Source organism: Vanellus vanellus (genome assembly GCF_965231255.1).
Source record: "Vanellus vanellus genome assembly, chromosome: 19".
NCBI classification, from domain to species: domain Eukaryota; kingdom Metazoa; phylum Chordata; class Aves; order Charadriiformes; family Charadriidae; genus Vanellus; species Vanellus vanellus.
The window spans coordinates 13,233,699-13,252,181 of record NC_138924.1 but is presented as its reverse complement, the minus strand read 5'-3'; the positions used below and the strand labels follow the sequence as shown (position 1 = coordinate 13,252,181).

General features: G+C 41.9%; 1 protein-coding gene across 1 annotated transcript in view; it reads right to left on the bottom strand.

Annotated features, from left to right (window-relative positions):
- Window positions 1-18,483, bottom strand: part of PITPNM3 (PITPNM family member 3) — a gene marked incomplete at both ends in the record, with an annotated part of 121,292 nt that overhangs the window by 53,459 nt on the left and 49,350 nt on the right. The window contains one exon of the mRNA XM_082492945.1: window positions 1,147-1,194. Within this exon, the coding sequence (XP_082349071.1) occupies window positions 1,147-1,194 (48 nt within the window). The remainder of the gene's footprint in view (window positions 1-1,146; window positions 1,195-18,483) is intronic.

Genomic DNA, 18,483 nt, shown 5'->3' with positions numbered 1-18,483 from the left:
TATTACTAGCTGTTTATAATGACAAATCCGTCATGAGAAATATGTTCACATATTCAAGGCTGTAACATATGCTTTCTATTAACAAATGACAAAGAGTATTGTAATACACTGCAGATGCAGTTTCGCAAACTGCACTGTTTAGAGGAAAATAGTGGCACACATCACTGAGCCCAATCCTGTTCTGGAAGTCACAACACGAGATAGTGCCTGTGTTAACTTCCACACTGTTTCTTCATTCAATGAGACTTACACACACACTACCAGATCTTGTACATGACTACTATGCATGTAGTAGAAGCACTGCAGTAGAAGCAACACAGAGGGTTTAGCCGAGGATCTAGACTTCAAGTGCTCCTCAGCTCCAGTTCTCAGACCAGCCCAGATGAGCTGGGCAACACGTGATTTCCAAAGGGGAAGGGGTTGGCACAGAGTAACAGCACATGCTCATGAACACAGTTGCAGAAATAGTGAACAGATGTTTCACTGTGAACCAAACGAGGGCAAGGGACAATTGTCCCCAGAGAGAACTGTGAGGAAAGAAAACACCCTCGTTAACATCACTTATTTCTATAAGTCAATTTGCTTTCTTTAGCAAACAATGCAAATGCACAGAAAGATCAACAGCACAGTGACAAGTGAATACACTCCTCAAAGTGGGGCACTAGCAGCAAAGGAACTCCAGCAATGCCAGGCATGGCACTTTTCATTCCTATAGTACTCAGAAACTTTAACAGCAACACCTCTTGGCACCTCTTCAGGCAGAGATGGGAGAAGGATCTCCAGAGCACAAAGCACTGAAGACTCCTCCTACGCTCCAAGCTGAGTCGCGTTGTACTGTCCTGTATGAGCTATCATGTATACCAGCAGCTTCACCCTCCAATACTCCAACTCTGCCACTCTAGCCAATGCTTTAAGGCACTAATGCATTAAATAACGTTACAGGCACTTTCTTGGTACACTTTCATAACCCACATTAAAAATAAATACATTTAAAACAAAACTCAAAAAAATCCTGGTCCCTCCACACCCATCTCTCTTCTCAATATAACATAACACCAGACCTGTGCTGATTAACATTTTTATTCTATCATTATCTCTAGTTGTTGAATAGCCTCGGTCCAAAGAAAAATGAGAACTTCGACTCACGTTGTTTTTCCTGTAGAAAGCCAGATGAGCAAAATGCAGACTCTTCACCTGCAAAAGGAAAAAAACACAATGTGAAATAGGATCGCTTTACGTGAACGTCAAGCTCTTTACTTTTTCTACAGTAATGCAGTAAATATTTTGCAATTGTCCACTATGCTGATTTCTAAACCTCCCATTGGCTTCAGTGGGAATAGCTCAGCATATGACACACTTGAAAACTGCTTTAATCTATTCATCAAAATAGTCAGTCTAGAAACCAGATTTTTCTCTCCATTCCAAAGAAGGCATCATAAGCAATGAAACTGTAGCTAGGAATCTATTTGGTATTAGCCACTGAATCTTTAAATAACTAAGAATTAGTATAACTTCTCTAACAACAAAAAGTAGATTCTTATTCCAAATATTTAATTTGCAGTGCGTTTAAGAATATCTCTGTCCTTCCATTCCCTCCCACAGTCCACCTGTCCAGGAAAACTTGCAAGTACAAATGGATTTTCTCAGATCTAAATACAAAGACCTAAAATGCAGAAACACAAGAACAGGGGAATAGAAGGGCCTTTCACTTAGTTTGTGCATACAGATAAAGGCCTCCAACAGCACTCAGGTCGTTTCTACCATTTTCTCCCACGGTGAGTAAACACCTTTGCCATCATTCCACCACTACAGAAATGAAAGCCCAATGTCCCGTCAGAGCTGGGATGGGAACACAGGTCTCTCAATCCCTTCTCTAGGCTCCTTCTTCAGAGGCCAAGGAAAAATTTACTCTTTTTCCTGGTGCCTACCTTACCATCGGAGTGCACTCAAACATGCGAGAGAGATGGCACTCTTCTGCTGAGGCACAGTCTCAATAAACAACAGAGGCAACATTACGTTCTGTGTATTTGGAAACAAAAAACAGACTGGTCTAATGACAAGGACCAGGGAAACTGGTGGCACTCCATGATATGTGAATAAAACAGTGCACACATTGCAATCGCTACCCACTGATTTCCTTGTGTTCAGTGAAAGCTTCTGCCCAGCGCCTTAAGAAGACTACAGAACTTGTATGCACTGTTCCTCATCTCATGAATTAAAAATGCTGTTACATTAAACTGCACTAGGGTTAATATATACTGAAAAACAGTATTTTTTAACTCTTCTTATGGATGCAGGAGTACAGAATAAGAACTCTGCCACAATTATTTTTTTCTTCAGGTGCCCCAGCTATCACAACTTGGCTTTTAAAGGGAGTAAAAAGAAAAGAAAAAATGACCGGCTCCTCGGTATACAGCATAGAAATCTGCTCTTCTCCATTCTTTGTACTGAAGCTGCAAGCTCAGAGACCACCTTGGAACCTGACTTTTGAGGAATGAGAACGACTTGAATTAACTACTTTCCATACAATCTCTTTCATTTTCAGTTCCTCCCCAGGGCAATTCACAGAGTGTTCTGCCAAAGAGCTTGGGTCACAACTGTTATCTGCGTTCAGCTTATTAGGGAAGAAGAATTATCTGCAACAGCTCACAGGGAGAGCAACTGTTGAGGCAAAGCAGTCATCAGTCATTGCCTTGGGAAGAACCTGTGAAGCTCTCAGGAGTGTGAGAGCTGAAGCAAAAAACAGACCTCCATGTCAAGAGCACAGACCAGCCTTCTGAAATGCTTGTATACACAATTCAATGAATTACTGGAAAACAACTAATTTAATGAAGAAAACTCCTTCCCATGACAGCTTTAAATAGCTGTGCAGATAGAAATTCTCCATCTCAAAGCACAGCTCTTGCTGGAAAGTGAAGCCATTTTCACTACAGAATTGAAATTCATTTTTCATAGGTTTCAAAAACAGACAATTACTCTTTTTAAAGCTTTACTGAAAAATTTCAACTTTGAATATAAGTTTTTAACACATGGCTTTACGTCTTTTGGTATGCGTTACTGTGCCTGTCCCACATTTTTCACTGTTTAAAAGGGTAAGATAAGAAAAGGTCAGGGAAAAAAATTAAACAAAAGCATGAAGACAAAACAAAAACACCAGAAAGGAAACACTTATTTTCAGATGCTAAGCAGTATATAGAAGTCAATAAATTCTAGGTCTGCCATGTTTTCAAGCGTGTTTTCCAGTTCTTTTTCTGTAAAAAGCTTCCATCACATTCCTGCCACTGCCTTGTGCAGGATATGGTGAATGACACCACAACACAGGCACAGCATATACCGTTAAAGAGCAAGTGCAGCATGGAAACGTGATAGAGGGGACACAGTATTTCTCAAAGTTTTTTAAATTGCAGTGGTTTTGGCAGGGATAGAATTAAATTTCTTCATAGTAGCTTGTACGGTGCTACGCTTTGGATTTGTGATGAAAACAGCGTTGATAATGTCTTTTCAGCCGCAGGTTCCTAAACTTAGGTTCTGTTCTCATTTCCTCCTCCTTCTCATGAGTGAAATGTTCTCCGGCTTCAGGATACATGCCACAGCACAGACTATAATGCAAGTCTTAAGGCCACCTAAATCACATTATGTTTCTCTTCACACAGTCATAGAATCACAGAATGGTGTAGGTTGGAAAGGACCTTAAAGATCATCTAGTTCCACCCCTTGGCCATGTGCAGAGACACCTGCAACTGGCCCAGGTTGCTCCAAGCCCCGTCCAACCTGGCCTTGAACACCTCCAGGGATGGGGCAGACACAGCTTCTCGGGGCAACCTGTGCCAGGGGCTCGCCACCCTCACAGTAGAGAATTTCTTCCCAATATCTAATCTAAATCTCCCCTCTTTCAGTTTAAAACTGTTCCCCCTCGTCCCATAGCTCCCCTCCCTGAACAAGAGTCCCTCCCCAGCTCTCCTGGAGCCCCTTTAGGCACTGGAAGGGGCTCTGAGGTCTCCCCAGAGCCTTCTCTTCTCCAGGCTGAACACCCCCAACTCTCCCAGCCTGTCCTCCCAGCAGAGGGGCTCCAGCCCTCCCAGCATCTCTGTGGTCTCCTCTGGCCCCGCTCCAACAGCTTTGTGTCCTTCTGCTGTTGGGACCCTCTGAGCTGGAGGCAGCACTGCAGGGGAGTCTCCCCAGAGCACAGCAGAGGGGCAGAATCCCCTCCCTCGCCCTGCTGGCCACGCTGCTGGGGATGCAGCCCAGGACACTGGTGGCTTTCCGGGCTGCAAACGCACATTGCAAAGTCATGTTGAGCTTCTCATCCACCAACACCCCCAAGTCCTTCTTGGCAGGGCTGCTCTCAATCCATTCTCTGCCCAGCCTGTATTTGTGCTTGGGATTGCCCCAAACCATGTGCAGGACCCTGCACTTGGCCTGCTGAACTTCCTGAGGTTTGCATGGGCCCACCTCTCCAGCCTGTCCAGGTCCCTCTGGATGGCATCCCTTCCCTCCAGTGTGTCAACCGCACCTCACAGCTGGTGTCAGTGGCCAACTTGCTGAGGGTGCACTCGATCCCACTGTCTATGTCACCAACAAGGTTGTTAAACAGCAGCGGTCCCAGTACTGACCCCCGAGGAACACCACTTGTCACTGGTCTCCACTTGGACATCAAGCCATTGCTTGAGTGCAACACTTTGAGTGCAGCCATCCAGCCAATTCCTTTTCCCCCGAGTGGTCCATCCATCAAATCCATGTCTCTCCAATTTAGAAACAAGGATGTCATGGGACAGTATCAAATGCTGTATGCAAGCCCAGGTAGATGATGTCAGTTGCTCTTCCCTTATACACCAACACAGTACACTCATCATAGAAGGCCACCAAATTTGTCAGACACAATTTGCCTTTAGAGAAGTAATGCTGGCTGTCACCCCTCAAGAGGTTCAAGGAATATGAACATAGACTGAAATGCAGACCTGGCATATTTTAAGTTACCCTTCTAAAGACATTTACTCTGATATGATGGGAAAAAATTGCTGGAAAAAAACTTGATGGGAAAATTTCGTGCTTGATTAATCTCTTGAGGGCATTCTACTTCATATGTGTAAATATGGTCCTTGAAAACCAGACTACTAAAGGGTTGAGACACTAGTCCTATATTTAGAGACGAATTCTGGAAGACAGCTTAGTTTATGAGGAGTCTCACCAAATTCAAAGAACTTGATCAAAAGATATCATGCTAATGAAGTTAAGGCAGTAGGAACTCTATGTTCTAAAGGAGTGTTAAGTATGCTCATCAGAGGGGTCCAGATATTTCCATCACATACTGATTTCCACAGAATCTGCAAAAAATTGCCACTTCTCTGGCTGGAATTAAAAGACAATCTACAATTACTCTAGTCGCATGCTACCAGCTATTGCAATGCTCCAAAAAAAAATTAGTGAGTAGTTTTTTGTGCGGTACTCAAAACAGAATAGAATCCACCTTGCTCTCCCACAAAGGATTAGTAACACCAGTAGAAATTAACATATCCATTCACCAGAGAAAGTAGCTTCAAGTATAAACAAGGTTCACAAAGTTACCCTTAGTGTCAGGTTCTGGTACTTAGTCATTACACGTACATGTATCTTCACAGATCTGTGCTCCTGAGCTGTCAGAGGGCATTTTGTACAGTTCTTGTCTCTTGTTTTGCTCTCTCCTGGGATTACATTGCTAATGGGATCAGCATCAGAAGACAGCAGGGCAGAGCAGAGTTGTGTGCCCCAGCACCAGTGAGATATTAGAGGGATCTTTCTTTGCCGCCTTCCCCACACATCCAGTCTTGCAACATTAGCTACTGGAGTGCCAGCAGGCTTTACGGTACGCCTGACCTTCTCTGTTCTAATCATCCGAATTCACTTAACAACATAACCTTATCATTGGAAACAATGTCCATGCTCCACTTTAGAATGTGGCTTTCGCCCCAGCAAGGATACAGTGAAATTTAACTTCTGAATAGAAAAATCAGTTTTGTTAATTTTTTTTTTAATGCCATGGCAGATGTAACACTGGTGTAAGCACAACTATGTCAAACTTGGGAAAGCAGGGGGAGAGTAAAGGAGGTAACAGCTCCAGATGGTATGGCCCTCTGGATGGGAACGGCAGCCAGGGAAGCTATAGGCCCAATGAAACTGATGCAGGAACACATGCTGATTTCAGCATGTGGACCTGATCTTAATACAGGTCAAGAAAGGAGAAGGGAAACTGTGGACGGGCTGCAAGGAAAGCAATACACTCTACAGCAGGATTCGTCTCTCAGCTAAAAAGTATCTTAGTGGCTAGTTTAAGCTGCCTTCATTTTTCATGCACGTGCTGAGCTGTATTCTAGAACATACAGCACCACAAAATTAAATGACAGCAGCTGCAGAACACTGGTAACCTGCCCTCAGATAAACTGCTACCATGGATGATATACAGAAATCCAGTTCACTGCTTCTCCCTAAAACCTGCTGCTAGAAGCAAATCTGTTCTTTATACAAGCCATCTGATGTGTTTTGGAATGCTGATGACTATTTTAGTTTCCATCCTTCCCTTCCACTGTTCACTCCACTAAACCAAATTTTCTGTTTGCCATTCTTCACATTATTAGGCAGTGGCAGATGCTATTGCAATAAATTTAATAGCAGCATAAACACTACAGTCAGCTATGCACAAAACCCCTTGAATTAATTATATGACTCTAGGAGGACATGACAAGGAGGGGGAGATCACACGCTACTGGGGGGAAGGAAGAGAGCAGTTTGTTTACACAGAACATTCACTGTGGACAAAATTAGGCAAGGCAGCCTTCAGAGGAGAGAGAAACACTAATGCTAGGTAAAAAACACTATACTGAAAGCAGAATCATGAGAGTGTAGAGATTTTTCTGTTATATTGAGTGTTTTGACCATTGCATAAATGTTGGAGAACCTTTGAGATGCATGGCAGATGTAACAAAGGAGACTGAATCAGTGAGCCAGTGAAAAATGAAGAGCTCGCTAAAAACATCTTAGTGTGCACCCAGTCTTGCACAGAAACACTACTTTCCTGTAGGAGTTTAATGGATGCAACTCAACATAGCTCATAGTTTCAGATACTAGAAGTTAGTATCCACATCGCAACTGACAAGTATCTTAACAAAAAGTCAAAACCATTCAATACAAAAAATTAACCATTCCCATTTAAGTGGAAAATGCTAATTCACAGCCCAGTTAGCATATCTGCCACATTTTATCTTCATTCCCTTGACCTAATGATTAAATCTTTTAAAAAAAAAAATACTAGAAATGCAAAATTCAACAAAGCAATTAAGACCCACATATAATTAGGCTGAAAAGAAATTAGTTGATTCCATCTCTACAGGTTTTATACACAGGAAATAATCAAGTAAGAAGGAAATATATATTTCACATTACTATACAAGGAAATTACACAAATAGACAAATTATACGAGGAAACAAAATGAGAGAAAAAAAAAATAATACGCTCCAATCTTGTATGAAAACGATGACCTTAGAAATCAAATTAACAGCTGCCTTCCTGCCATACTTTGGCCTTAACTCAGGGCTGACTGCTAGCACCTCGGCAGTTTTCCTTGCCAAAGGTGCATTTAACCATGGCACGCGGAGCTGCAGGCTCTGCTTTACTCCTAACCAAGCACCGTACATACAGATTTAAACATTATACAAGCTTTATTATTGACTTAAACCAAGATGAATTTTATTTTACAAGAAACAATAGATGGCTTCCAGATTACAAAGTCCTTCTCCTTCTGCAAAAACATCCACCTGGAGAGTGATGTAGCTAAATTCTCCTCTTACACTTAGTATTTGTACCTACTTAGCAACAACCCAGTTGAAAGTTTAATGAAGAGGAATCTCCTGAAGTTGATGAATTACTTCTCTCTCACGTTAATGTTCCTCCATAATACCTGACTGGTTAGACTCTTAATTTGATGGAAAGATAAAGCAATACTGTTCCACAGCCAAATTAAGAACTGCTTATGCCCTATTAAGTAATAAAAATAGTTATTAATTTCTCATTCACTTCCCTATCTCTACCTTCCACTATGGGGTGAGATTAGGGCAAATTTTTGTAGCAGCTGTCAGTGTATCCTACCCTTCTGTCTGGTGTTTTCTTACCCTGTGCTGCATCACGTTGGTCTAACCAGAGATTCAAGAGGTCTGGGACAAGGACAAAGGCATTTTCATAAGTGCTTAATGCTCTTGAATGCCCAATACGATTTATGGGAGCTCAGTGCACTTTGAAAAGCTAGCCCTTGTGAACAGTCCACTCAAGACCAAATAAAACCAAAACAAACCTTCTCAAAACAGAATAATCACTGTCATCAGTTAAGTCTTTATAGCAGCCTTGTGCACACAAGACAACAGAAAAGATGAATTCCGAGTAGTGCACCAAAAGCTACTGTGAATCCCAGGCCTTCAGAACTGCCATGGTAGCACCAACCACAAGGGTGCCCAACGTACTGCTGTGGAAGTGGCCAGTGACTGACCACCTCTCACATCCAGTAAGTGTCTGCTAAAAGCTACTAGGACAGATTCTGCTCTCCATTGTACTGCTGTAAGTCCAGTTTCTTTAGCAGGGTAACTCTTCAGAGTAGTCTTTGCAAAGAATCAAAAGGTACTTGGATCAAAAGGTGCTGCAATTGAGAGATCACTGCTGCATATTTTCTGGGAGCATAGATATGTTGTACCAGTGCTTGTTTCAAATTAGTGTGAAACACAATAGTATATTTGTGTGGGGACTGAGGCAAAAGAAGGGTTAAGTGTGGTAGAACTAATAGGGAGGAATAAGAAGCTGCAGCACTGTTCTGGCAGAGGATGAAGTTGTGTGAAGCTCCTCCCTAGATAAGGAGGTGCTGCTCACAGGGAAGAGAGATTCCCTTTTCGGTGGGAACGTGATCTTTTAGAGCACACGATGGTGTGAACAAGTAAAGTAGAAAATTACTGGCCTTGGTAGAAAAGTATATAAAGAGCACGCTTGCTTAATAAAGCTGATTTCGATCCTGCATATCGGAGTCCGTGCCCCTTCATCTCCGACATATTTGGACAACGCTTTTAGTCATGTGGTTTAGTTTTAGGTAGTCCTGAGAGGAGCAAGGAGTTAGACTTGACGATGCTTACGGGTCCCTTCCACCTCGAGATATTCCACGATTCTATTAATTAGCTTACTCCACAGTTGTATATTAAACTTAATCTTAACCAAAAACACTATTCTGGTCTTCCAGCTCTCTTCAGTGCCTTGTGGACATTATGACAGAGATAGCAGCTGAGGGAATCGACAGGAAATCGCCCCTGCCATCTCCTAGAAATGTGCTGCTTCACATATAAAACAGGCTTTTTTTTCTCCCTTACGCTTGATAGAAAAAGATGAGATCCAAAAGATATGATATCAGAGAGTAAAAAAAAAATAATCACTCAGTGGTGCATTTGCTGTACTTAAGATCTCAGGAAAAAATTTTTAAAAGAGGAGTTACAAAGAACAGCTGGAGTGGTGGGGAGTCATACTGCACGCCATAAATTTAATGTAATTTTATGATCTACCATTCATAAGCCACAGTCTTTGGAGAACAATTCTTTGTAAGTTTTACGGTGAGAAGCACAGAATGTGTCATTTTAGAAAAACAATAGCAATTGCACAGCTCAATCCTAGGTGGTGCAGAAAGCGCAGGAATTGCAGGTTTCTGTACACAGACCTAACACAATTTGCCCAACAGCAGCACCTCCCAGCTCTAAACCACTATCCTGTAACAGGCTGGAGGTGAAGAACAAAAGTTTAATCTACATCAACAATTCAAATGAAACCCAGAAAGAGAGCGATATTACTGCGGCACTATTTTCCAGATAGACAATCAATGCATTAAAAGATGAAAAGATCCGAGTAACCTGGTCTTGTGCCATGGGACCAAGAAAGGCCTTTCACTCACCTGATACAAAAATTTCCAGTTGTGAAAGCTGCTCATGTCCATCTATTTTGCTGGTTACCAGTAAAGCAATCCATCAGTCTGTATGTGTGGCATATGAAGCACAGGAAAAGTGAATTTCACAGGCATTTTACAGTCAGTTAAGTTTTAAACAACTAAAAATTAAATAGTATTTCGTCAATTGCCTACCTGAGAATTCATCCTCATTTGAAGTATTTCAATTCAGTTAGCTGCATTTGCAGAGTAAAATAGTAGCATATTGCTGACAAAATTGACTAATGGCTCTTAAAATTTAGTTAGGGTGTATTAAATCAAGTCATCCTTTGTGGCAAGCTGTATTACAGAATTATCATTGCTATTTGTTTGCCTGCTTGCTTGTTTACTTTATATTCTGCAAAAGCACCACTAACGCCAGCCTCTTTTTTTCTTTTTTCTCCCCCCTCCCCCCCCCCCCCGATCTTCATATTGCAGAAATAAGGTTGCAAGCCATGGGTACGCAGCAGATTTTAGAATGTCTTCTTAGCTTCAGACATGAGAAACATATTGACAATTCCAATCCTACCAATTTAAGGATGCTGTGATTGGGGAACTAAAGATGACTGCCTTAAACCTGTTGGACAAATGAAGTTTCAAAAGTAAGAAACAGTCAAGGTTCTTTGGGGGTTTGCCTGTTTCACTTTTTGTGTGTGCATTTATGTTTTCTTTAATGTTTACATTTTGGAAAATGCAAATGTATTACAACCAAAACTATCCACAGAAATTTGACTTTTTTTCCCCAGGAAGACTTCAAAAGAGACAAACTCACTGCAAAACAGCCAACATACAAGTGTTTATGGAACCCTTCTATAAGAACCCCAAGTTGAAGTCCCTTCTACAAATCTGGTAGAACTGGAGTTTAAACTGTTCTACACAAAAGTCAAGTAATTGTATTGGGTTTATGTCTTCTGCAAGAAGACAAAAGGAGCTGCCCCCATGTCCAACAGAGCCAGTTTCTGCCGGCTCCAAGACAGACACACCGCTGCCCAAAGCTGAGCCCATTAGTGATGTTGGTAGTGCCTCTGTGATAACATATTTAAGAAGGGGTAAAAAGCACTGTGCAACAGCAGCTGGAAGAGAGAAGTGAGAAAACGTGAGAGAAACAACTCTGCAGTCACCCAGGTTAGTGAAGAAGGAGGGGAGGAGGTGTCCCAGGTGCCAGAGCAGAGATTCCCCTGCAGCCGGCGGAGGTGACATGGTGACCATGGTGACATAGCCTGTCCCCCTGCAGCCCATGGAGGTCCACAGTGGAGCAGATATCCACCTGCTGCCCATGGAGAACCACAGCTGGAGCAGGGGGACTTGCCTCAAGGAATCTGCAACTTATGGAGATGTGGTCCTCAATGTAAAGAATCACAAGATAACACAGGAATGAGCTAATGCCATCAAGGATGAATCACCTCTTGACTAGAGGGATGCGAGAGGCAGATGGGGGGGCTGCCCGAGGGTAACCTAAGACTAACTGGCATGGTAAACACTGCTGGGAGGATACCATACATGCTGATGTCAGACCCCCTCTGTATGAGGCACTAGCCACTAATCGCAGCATGCACAGGAGGGCATTAATTATATAATTGAAAGGTGACCAATGAACAAGCTTTGTGTAACTTTTCTCTATACAATTGTAAACTGTATACAAACATGTGACCCCTCTGAAGAGGTGTGCTGGCTTTGCAAAGTATCACCTGGCACCCCTTTCTGTACAGAGCTGCACTGAAGGTTAGAAGGTGGATCTCAACTCCATGTACTCATTGGCTTCTGTGCATGGGGTATGACCTGAACCCCAACTAGGGGACAACAGACAGCTCACGCTGGAGCAGGCTCCTGGCAGGAACTGTGGCGCACGGAGAGGAGCCCACACTGGAACAGGTTTTCTGGCAGGAGCTGTGGCCCACAGGGGACCCGTACTGAAGCTGTCCTTTTCTGAAGGACAGCACTCCGTGGAAGGGACCCACACTGGAGCAGTTAATGAAGAACTGCAGCCCGTGGGAAGGGCCCACACTGGAAAAGTTTATGAAGGATTGTATCCCATGGGAGGACCCCAAGCTGGAGCAGGGGAAGAGCATGAGAAGGAAACAGTGGCAGAGACGATGTGTTCAGAACTGACCGCAACCCCCATTCCCCATCCCCTTGCACGGTTCAGGGAGGGGGAAGGAGGCAGAACAGTTGGGAATGAAGTCAAGCCTGGGAAGAAGGGAATAGTGGGGGGAAGGTGTTTTCAGTTTTATTTCTCACTAGCCTACTCTGCTACAATTAATTGGCAATAAATTAAATTAATTTCCCCAAGTTGAGTCTGCTTTGCCTGCGACGGTAATTGGTAAGAAACCTCTGTGCCCTTACCTCAACCACAAGCTTTTCATTGTATTTTCTCCCCCTGTTCCGCTGAGAAGAGGGAGTGATAGAATGGCGTGATGGGACCAAAAAAAATATTGTCCTTAAGATATAAATGTACTTTCCATAGCAAAGGGTGGAATGATGAATAAAGAGAGAACAGTGAAATTTGTAAATATCCCGTATGAATTTATAATGGTTACTTCAGAATCCTGGATCTGAAACCAAATCCCCTTCAACCAGCTGGGGGCAATAGAGGCTATTACCACCCATCCCTTTGGAACAGTTTTTGCCTCTCACAATGGTCCAACTGACCCTGTAGAGCTTCCTTTCATATGGTACATTACTCCACTTCAGTCTTGGAAGTTCTTGTTTGCGTACTCTGGGTACTAGCCTGGTTGATTTCTCTCTTCAGTGGGCCAGACAAGGACTTCACACACTCATCAAGAAAACATTGTGTCATTACAGTCTTCTAATGCTCCGTGGTCTTTCCATGATGCAGCAGTCATCCTTAGATACCAAGATTTTCTGAATTCTGTACATGCAAAAAAAGTGACTGAGATGAAAGAGGTCCTCCAAATCATTCAAAAGATATGACCTACTTGAAAGGAGATTGCTATCCTCTTAGGTGTACCCTTGCACTAGAATAATCAATAATATGACCATCTTATCATAAGGACATGCATAGCTCACAATGAATTCATATTCCCAAATTCCATCCTCCGGCATCAGCTCCAATTGTTCTTCTGTGCTATCAGGACACCTTGGTCTTGAATAGCACTGCATATCCCAATGAATCAATGCAAGTGGTAAGTTTATAAAAATGTATCTTAATAGTTGGGGGTGAAGAAAACATATCCTCATAGTTGGGGGTGAAGAAAGGTTAAAAAAATCCTACATTTTCAAACATGATCTATAGTAGGTAACTCAATAAAGTACATGTCTCAATATATTTGAGCATGAGCTGCATGGAAGACCACAGTGTCAGAAGAAATGAAAGAAAAGAATGAAGTCTTTACTACCAAACTCCTGCCTAGGACACAAATCTACTCTGCACCAAGCATAGGCACACTCACTTAAGTTGGACCAGCCTTAAAGCAAAGGAGCTCCAGGCACCTGAACAAGAATGAAACAAATCAAACAGAAGGTAGTGGGTGATTAGAACCACTGCACTTATGTAGGAACTGCTTAAAAACACACACACATAAAATCAGTTGTCACAAGAGATAAGTGTTAGTCTAATTTTAATCAACTTTTCAGCTAGACTATTTTAAAAAGCAACAGAGCACTCACTACATTCTTGCTAGCATAAAAAATAGTATGTTTGAGGTATGCCAAGCATTGACTTTACAGTTAGAAAACAAGGGTCTAATTATTAATAGAGTAGCCACTATTTGGTTGTGATCCATGTTCCTTTTACTGCAATTAATTACAAATAATGTTTGTCAGGATCATAAGTGTTTCATCAATAAGGAGCCAAATTTTATGTTTTGCTTTATGTGCAATAATATTCACCACAGTCACTTTACTGGGAATCCATGCAGTAACCAAGCACAGAATTTGGCTCTTTAAGAGCATAGCTAGGGGTTGCCTCTGAAATAGAAATCTGGAGGATGATACTGTTGTAACCAGGGCCTTAAATACACCAGTTTGCATAGACAACATAAGCATCCTTCTCCCAATTCAACAACAGCCACACCTATCAAAGCAGATTTACCTCCATGAACAAGATGATAGTTCAGGCTTCGTAGACCCTGAAGTCCATCAGCTCCTTGCTGGAGCATCCAGCTAAGAGCTAGTCCGTGCCAAAATGCAATAATTATTTGGGGCTGGACAGGGAGTGTGGGGCCATGGAGGGAAGTGCAGGAACTGGCAATAAGAATGCTCCTGCACTTGTTTCTTAGAGGTCACTAAATTATCTTAGATGGTTATAACTGTTGGCCATCATGCAGCTAAAATTTTAACTGATGTTCCCGATGCTCAGTTCCCTGCACCACTTGGCCAGGCAGCAGACCTGGCTAAACCCCATAAGGAAACATTGGAGGCATTTTCATCAGAGCCTGCAACAAATGCACGTAAGCAGAGACATCCATGCATCTCCAATAAATTCTTTATGAACCAGAAGAGCAACAAAACTTGGCTGCTTTCCACATGAGCTCTTAACCATCATCCGTTATTTAAAACACTGGAGGTCAACATACATCCTGTCATACAATATGGTCTTTTGAGAGACAGACAGGGTTTTTTTGCTTTTTTGTACTGAGGCCAAGGTTCCCTTATTTGTCTTAAATAATTTCATAGCTTTACTGCAATATAACTTTGAGAAGGCTCAGAACAAGACAAGTTGTCTACTGCCATTTTAATGAGCATACAAACTTTATCCTCAAGTGTATTTGCCCTCAGATATTAAACGCATCTTCTGGTGAAAGCCAGAAATTGTGTGCTCTGGAGAACCACGAGTTGCGCAAGAATGGACAGTCAAAAGAATCAGAAATTGCACACAGCGATTTTCAGGTGTTAACTAATTCCATCACATCTTACAAAGACATATATTTCTTTTCCTTAGAAGAAATGAGCAAACAAGAACATGCCAATTACCTATTATCACACAACTACACTGCAAATTACTGCAAATATCCTGCTATAGTGATTTTAATACATAATCTAAAATAGACCATTTCAACCTTCCTACTCACACATCCATCTATTTTTCTGGAGATTATCTTCATGTCTCTCTAGATGTCTAAGAGAAGCTTTTGCAGGAGAAAAGCTATTCACAGACAAGAAATATGCACAAGCACTTTCCACTCACTGGCAAAGAAACTTTCCTTCAGGAACCCTCCCAGCATGGCTAAAGACAAGAGCTTTCTTCAAAGTCAGCAAGCAAACCTGTTACACATACAATGCATTCCTATCACATTACTGAGTAATTATGACAGGGCAAATAGACAAAGGAGATCCACAAAGATTGCATTAAGATCTCGAGCTTGACATTTGCTAGATTCTGAAATCTTGGCTTTGCAAACTTAGTTCCAGGATATTTGGCAACTGTGATGAAACATAGCCTGTCCTGACCTTCTGGTGTGTTAGGCTCCTGTCACTTCAAGCGAAGGGCTGGACATGAGATCCACTGTGTCAGCCGGCCAACTGAACAGACACACTCTCTTCACATCCAAACTGCTACGCAGCAGCCAAGGGACAGCACAGTCCCAAAACTCACTTGCATCATGAAAGCTACAAATGAGCTTGGAAATCCACTGCGCTCACGGCTTATAAGGTTGTTTTTGTTTTATAAAAAGCACAGAGCTGAACCACAGACAATGAAAAACTAAGCCTCTGGACAAGAGGAAGAGAGCCCAAAGTCCCTCAAAAGGCAAGTCAGTCTCCTTTTGTTCAAAAGGGAACCAGTTGTGTTAAAAAATGCCATTGACAGAAAAAAAAACAGATGGAAGAAATAACAGAAAGGAATGGAGAGCAGCAGCACAGGTAACAAGACAGCACAGTCCTTAATGAACTGAGAGTTTGGATACCTTCAGCACAGTCTCCAGGTTTTCTTCTGCAAAGCAATTTTAAAATTTTGTATGTTCACCCTGTTCTTCCTTGCTTTTCTTGCAGAAGAGACACAATCAGCAGTTAGGGGGTAGCAGAGAGCTCAGCAAATCAAAAATACCTACCAATTAACTACAGCATGTAGTGATAATGACTGCACTGAGAGGCAGCAGTGCCTGTATGTTAAAGCCATTCAGATGCTTGAACAAAACACTTTCTCTTGTTTTGCCAAACAAAATTTGGAGAAAACAAACAGTAAATAGGAAATGCTAAAAAGACCACTCCATTTCAACACAGCTGCCCTTCCCAGCCTGCCACAGTCAGTCAGTCCTGGTCAAAGTACTTCACTATACCAAGAAATAACAGCAAGAGTGCAGCCTGCAGTGAAAGGAATGTTACCGTGGTCATGAAAAGGATGCATACCTTTGCTGATCAGCTCGACTGCTTGTGTGATCGTTATGCAACCTTCGCCATTGTGCAATTTATCTGCAGTTGTACCAAGGTCAACTACAGGTGGGATTCTGTTCTTTTCCTTGCTGAACGACACTTGCAATGTATATGGCTGGTGTACAGAAGACCTTAGACCTTTCTCCTTTCCAGACACCACTTATGTCATCTCTCAGTGAAAGAAGGCAGGACAAGAAAAGCAAAGTCTAGCAACCTTTGCCTAGAAGAAGCTTCCCCAGCATTTCTGGTAAGGTGGCCAGGAATCGGAGTTGTGCAGCAATGGTTGTAGGCGCACTGACGACAGGCAGAAAACCAGAGAGCCACAGGCAAAAGCAAGAACTGAACACGAGAAAAGCCACAAAGCTTGCATGTTTTATTAGATCTGATGCAAAAAAGAGGCCTGAAGTTGCAATGTAGCTTGCACAAATTCATGCACAGCAGCTCTGTCTGTGGCAATGATCCAGAAAATGCCACATGCTTCTGCTCACTTGTTAGGAAGGCAGAGGTGAATGAAATTCCCCAGCGTGGAAGTTACCAGCTCAGGAAGCACAATCTGATCTACTAAAGCTGAAGAATGCAACATTTTTCTCACTGCAACTCCATGTAAGTAACACTTGTTCATGTTCATGGATGTGTGATAATGGTCAGCTGACAAAGCCGAGATATTGGCATTGCCAATTCCTTGACAGCTGCATGTTTCTTCTACTCTTTAGAAAAATAACATGGCTTGGGCAGGGGAGGTGACAAAATGAAGGGCGAAGAGCAGTAAAGCCTGCTGTCTGTATATGGAGACTGAATCACAGCAGGACTGCTAATCTCCAACTGCAAGGACAAGCACTTATTATGTCCCTGTGGAGCTCTGTGGTTCTTCATCCATTTCAGATGTTCCTGGATTCCCTCATACTTTAATTTGAGTGTGTGAGAGAAAAAAAAAAAAAAACAAGGTATGTTGAACTCTTATAACACTTTCCAGCTCTCAAGTCCATATTTTTAAAAGGCCAAATATAAAAAGATGGGGAACTGAGCCGGAGAGGACAACACTACTATTCTTGTGACCTTATTTTAAAGTCTTATGCAGGTTTGGTCTCAAACAAATATACCTGTGAAGTTAAGGCAATGTCTACTCCAGCTATGGCATTTTTTTCCCAGGATTTCACCCTTTGAAATGCTGACACAAGTTCAAGTTTACATGGCAATTACTAGCTTGGACTGATGTTTTTCTGTAACAAGTATTTGCCTGGTTTACCAGTTAAAACGTATAGTTACCTCATTTCCTGCTATAAAGAAACTCAAATAATTAAATATAAAGCATATATTGAGTTTGAAGTATACAAATAGTCTTTGCTGTATTTGCAAGGACTTCTTCACCTTACCTTCACTGCACTTTGTCAAGAGTACAAAACAAAGCAACAACTTCAACCTCACAAACATTAACAATAGATACTTAAAGTAAGGATATGAACTCAAGAAAGCTGGAGGAAATGCAAAGCACTGAAATCCAACAGGCTGAACTTATTCTTAGTGCTCAGTACATGCAATTTTTCTTAATGTAATGGACAGATACTTTGCACCAGGAGTGAATTTAAGCATTTTCACACATCATAGTCATGCTTTTTTGTTCCACAACAGGGAAGGCATCTGCATCAACATAATTTATGCAGCTGTATGAATTTTTAATTCAGCTTGATTGCTATTTGTGTTCTTTTCTGCAATGAAAACTTAATAAATTAAAATGCTGCTGCCAGTTTTCCCCCAAAGACTTATTTCTACGTCTGATGAAAAAGGTTGTGCTGGTCAAGTGCTCTCAGTCATACTTATTGAGAATCTAAGATAGAATTAAATTACATACTTGCCATTTATAAAGTTCCTGAGGACCTTGTCTGTCTCACACTAGAACTGTAGCATTACTTAAGTAGCATCCAGTGGGTCTTCAGCTGTGCCCAGAGCATACTACATCTTCTCATACATCTTCATTTGTTGAAAGGGCCCATAATTATGTGCTTTATTAATCAGTTTATTAAATTATGAAAAACAACAAGTTCTCTGCTCTCTGCACAGGCACCTAGCAAAACCACTGGCCCTAGAGACTGATTGAATTGTAACAGAGCTCTCTGCAACCAAGGTCAAAGAACTCATCATTCTCTGAAAGCTGTAAGTAAATCCAGTGAGAAGAGGA